The 4,839-nt window shown below is 47.8% G+C and overlaps 1 protein-coding gene across 1 annotated transcript in view; it reads right to left on the reverse strand.

The window, feature by feature from the left end:
* The window catches only part of LOC104622693 (phospholipase A2 inhibitor subunit gamma B-like), a 5,342-nt gene extending 5,226 nt beyond the window's left edge, over nucleotides 1–116 (reverse strand). Inside the window, exon 1 of the mRNA XM_010289558.1 lies at nucleotides 68–116. Coding sequence (XP_010287860.1) covers nucleotides 68–116 — 49 coding nt within the window. The remainder of the gene's footprint in view (nucleotides 1–67) is intronic.
* Between the last annotated feature and the right edge of the window lie 4,723 nt (nucleotides 117–4,839).

The raw sequence follows: 4,839 nt of genomic DNA on the forward strand, positions 1-4,839 counted from the left end.
CACAGAGCACCCATTCCCAGACCACTTCCATGTCTTGCAGCCCTGCAGGTCCAAGTGAAAAACTCACCCGCATCCAGAAAAGCCAGGAGGAAGCTGAGGCCAAGGGACATTTCCATGCTGATGGGATGTAAGCACAGGGAGCTGCCAAGTCTTGCTGAACACAGCACTGTGTGCCACAAGTGCTTTATAAACTGGAAGGAAACAGAGTGTTTTGGGGAAGTGTCAGTTGGGGAAGTGCTCTGAAGAATACAGATACTGCAGAGCACTAGCACCAGTGTTTGTTTTTTCATTTAAAGCACAAGTTCTGCCTTTTCCCCCCAGAGGAGTAATGCCATTTGTCTTTCCCCAGTCTAGAGTGTGCAGCCTGTGGGGAAAGACTGGCTTGCCTGGAGTCTATCAGGTATATCTCCGGTGCAGATTTTGCTTGAACAACATTCGGCCTCTGCCATACATATGAATGATGGAGAAGAAACTATTGGAACAGCCCTGTTGTGCTCTCACCTTTGGGCCTAAAGAAGCAAAGTGTTAGCAAGGGCCAGATGGGAGTTTTCCTCGTGGCTGAGTTTCTGCTGGCTGGTTTCCCATCTCCCTTCCTATCAGACAGTCAGGAGCTCTTTTGCCCTGAGTACAGTGGCAAAGTAGTGAGCTTCCTCTCCAATCCAGCGTGCAGCTTCTGTTTGCAACATCACTGCCAATGCAGACCTGGGAGCAGGCTCAGTCAAGGGTTCCTGAGGCTGTCAGAGCTGCAAAGCGGGTCCTCCAGGGTGCAGGTTTTTATACAAAACACTTGGATGTTGATAAGAAAGTCTTCTGTTGTACTTCTGAGCTTTAAATCAAACCAGTCAGCAAGGAGAAAACATTGATGTTGCTATGAGACAGCCTGGTCACAGCTTAGGTAATGTTATAGCGGGTTTTCCATGCGCTGAGATCTCATGATAACCCAGTGCCAAGCAGGAGTGACCAACTTGCCACCAGCCCAAAGGTTCCTTGCCCCATGTGCAGGTTTTATCAGGGTGGGCTGCCTCACTGAAACCATTCCCTACCCTGAAGATATCCTCTGTACTCCTGCACCAGATCAGACACAGCCAGTAAGTTTATGGTCCTCCAGGACTTTTTGCATTGACAGCAAGGAAGAACCGAAATGCCCTTGTGCCTCCTTTCAACTGCAAGATCAGCTCCTTGCACGAGATACTGCTCCAGGAAGACTTTTTTCTGTGTAGCACAGATGGGGTGCTGGGCTCATCTGGCCTGCAGACACAAAGGCAACCCAAACGACAAGTATTCCGTAGCAGGGACATGCAGACCACAAATACAGAGACGTAATGAATCACAAATACAAGGTGCAAGGACCTTCTGCGGCTCACCCAGTCCACCCAACTGCCCAGTACAGCTCTAGCCCAGGACAAGGGCTGCCTGCAGGGATGTACCATGTAGCAGGGAAATCCAGTCTGCTGGTGAGGGAGTCTCACCTTGAACCTGGCAGGGCTAGGCGTTTAGTAAAGAGCAGAGAGGGTTTCACTGATGGGGTTTCCTACTGATGTGCAAATGAGCAAAGTGCTGCTCCTGGATCTGCCAAAGTCTTCCTGTAAATCCATAGAGAAAAATCACAGGTATCACTGATGTTTCCACTCACTATTTTGCTTTGACTTTCTGTTTCTCTCTCCCACCTTACTATCTGCTTTTCCCATTTGGGACTAACCTCTTCAGAGGAGAAGTGGTCTTGTGACATTTACAGATACATTGAGTAGTTCAGCGGGACCTAATCTTAGCTAAGTCCACAGCACTATGAGAAAGGAAATTAGTGCAATCACACTGGATAAAAACCGAGACACCCCAATATCCATAAAGCTGGTATCACAAGAAGACAAGGGAGAATGATATCATCACCTTGAATTTATTTTTCAGCTCAGAAATTGTCTCATGCCACAGTAGATACATTATAATGAAGTTAAATTTCTGACTGCAGCCACTCCAGGATTAAAATTCATTCCTCATTGGTCTTAAACCTGAGACTGAATCAAACCCTGTCCTCAGGCAGGCTGGGTTACTCAGATCAGGGTGATCCTGCCATTTAACTACATGTGGGTCTGCAGATACAGACAGGGAGATGGGTGGACGTGGCTGCCTCTGGTTTTAATTTCATGCCCTTTCATTTAAGATGATTACTGAAGTGCCTGGGGGATTTTCCCTGAATGACATGACTGCACTAGCCCCACTGAATTATATTGAACTCACCTGTTTCCCACCTCTCACGGAGGGAGGGTGTGAAGCTGCAGCCTTTTTGTGTGCCGCCTTAGAGAGGAAACCAAGCATAGCAAGGAGGAGCAACAATCTGCAGCAATAAGAACCTGGAAAATGAGACTTAAGAAAGAAGGTGAAAACAATAAAGGTGCTCCAGGGACACCTAGTCATATCACACATATCTGCAAAAACAAGGGCTGGATAGGAAAAAACTATCACATGAGTCTTACATTAGACATTGGGGGAATTTTCTAACAGTGACAAAAGTGAAGCTGATTGCCTAGGAAGATGTGGAACATCCATCCTGGGTGGCTTTGAAAAACAGGCTAGACAAATACTTATTAGGGAATTATTTAAGTTGATAGGATCCTGCTCCAGGGCTGAGAGGTGGATTAGATGCTCTCTCTCAAGATCCTTTCTAAATTGGTTCCTATACTTTAATTTCATGGTGTGCATGAAGCACCTGTCTTCTGCAGCATGTCCATGTTTCCAGAAGCAGAGGAGGGTGAGAATATGACAGTCACACTCTATGGGGAGGGGAGGCAGAGGCTGGGGAGGTCAGATAAATTTGTGAGGTGAGAAAAGTTAGAATCCAAACCTGACAATAGCATTGTCAGGAAGGTGAGAAAAAGGCAATGTGTTCAAAAGAAAGATGTTCAGCAGAAGATGCCCATCTAGGCTAGAGCATGGACAAAAATCATATGTGAATTTGTCATGCAGGTTTGTGGCAGAAAATGCCAAGGGTTTTACAGAATCATAGAATCATGTAGGTTGGAAAAGACCCTTAAGTTCACCAAGTCCAACCGTTAACCTAATACTACCAAGTCTACCACTAAACCATGTCCCTAAGCACCACATCTACACGTCTTTTAAATACCTCCAGGGATGGTGACTCAACCACTTCCCTGGACATCCTGTTTCAATGCTTGACAAGCTTTACAGTGAAGAAGTTTTTCCTAATATCCAGTATAAAGCTCATCTGGCACAACTTGAGGCTATTTCCTCTTGTCCAAAGAGCCCAAACGTAAAGATAAGTCATCAAAGCACGAAGCTAATGAATCAGGTTTACATCACAGCTGAAGAACCCAGGTCAGAAAGCTCTGGAAAAAGTAAGCAAAGTGGCAAAGGTGAGACAAAGAGAAGAAACTATAGGGTTGGGGGTGCACAGCTTGTGTAGGAGATGCTGGCAAAAAGCCTTCTACAGGCTGGGGTTGAAATGGAAGGAGATGCTCATGGGAGAATGACAAAGATGGCTTTAAGAAAGAAGTGAGATCAGAACTAAGGATAAACCCTCGAACAGTGAGATCAGCTGTAGCCAGGATGAGCACCCTGTTCCTGTGAGAAAATACTTGACAACAAGCCAGAAGGACAGTGTGTGCCGGGGTGAAGGGCAAAGCCAATGCAGCCCTGGACCAGGCAAGTGCACTGCGGCTGCCAGTCCTCATCCCTTGCAGTTACGGCGGCTCCAAGGGATGGCAGCACCATGACGAAGGCTCCCCTTCCAGCAGCTGGTAAGCCAGCAAAACACTTTCTGCAACAGTGGACACAAATAAGAACCCAGGAAGAAGCCTTTGCAATGGAACTGCTCAACTGCGAGGTACAGCTCACACCGGCAATCTAAATCCAACAGATGTGTCTCACTAAATGCCTTGTTTGCAGATACCCTGGTCATCAGACACCCTTTGGGGAACTGGCTATATTTATTTCAGATTCACTGGAAGTCACTAAGTCTGTGAAACCACAGCTGACTCAGGAAGCCCCAACACTGAAGTAGCTGAGGTTGGCAAAGTAGTACAGAGACAGGAGCATCATACAGGTTTGCTCTGTTTTTCTTCTTCCTCAGGGCTCTGCTTATGTCCACTGGGTTTTTTTGTTTGTTTTCCAGGCTCCTACTCCCACAGAGCATGGGTACTACATCCTGCAACCAGCTCTAGGGAGGATTATCTCCTGGGTAAGGGTCAGCCACCCACCAGCTGCAGCAGCAGCTCGATGGAGTTGGGGTGGCTGAAGAAGAGCAGAGCAGCCCTCATTGCACTTGCTGCCACTGCTTGTAGCGGAGAAGGGGAGCAGGTGAGGCTCAAAACAAAGCAGGGACCTGAGGAAGAATATGTTCCCAAGCATGCACCAGCTCATGGGTGTTGCATGTCACGGTGTCAGGTTGAAGCCCTGTACACAGGGTCCTTGCGTGGCCTGAGGGCTCAGCTGTGTCCAGAGGTTTCACCCAGGCTGGTGGCAGCCACAGCAGTACTGTCCCCCACTGTCCCCACATTACCAGGATACAGCTCCAGAACCAGGCTTGAGGGGCCATCATGCCCATAATAGGCATTTTTAACCACAATGTGCCTCTTTTTCTTCTTCTGTTAGAGGACAGTCCCAGCTCTTAAGCCCTAACATTTGGGCTAGGCTAACATAGGACTGCCTGTGGCTGCAGGACCCTGTACACCCCCAGCAGCTCTACCACCACCAGTAAGAGAGAAGTCTAACAGTGTCCCAAAAGCCCAGGCACAGCTTCTATGGGAACAGTAGAGCAGAGCTATCTCCCTTACTTCCCTTTTCCCACGGTGCAAGAGGACAGAGGCGCAACATGTTGGGACATTT

This window comes from Phaethon lepturus, unplaced genomic scaffold, assembly GCF_000687285.1.
Source record: "Phaethon lepturus isolate BGI_N335 unplaced genomic scaffold, ASM68728v1 scaffold21486, whole genome shotgun sequence".
NCBI lineage: Eukaryota > Metazoa > Chordata > Aves > Phaethontiformes > Phaethontidae > Phaethon > Phaethon lepturus.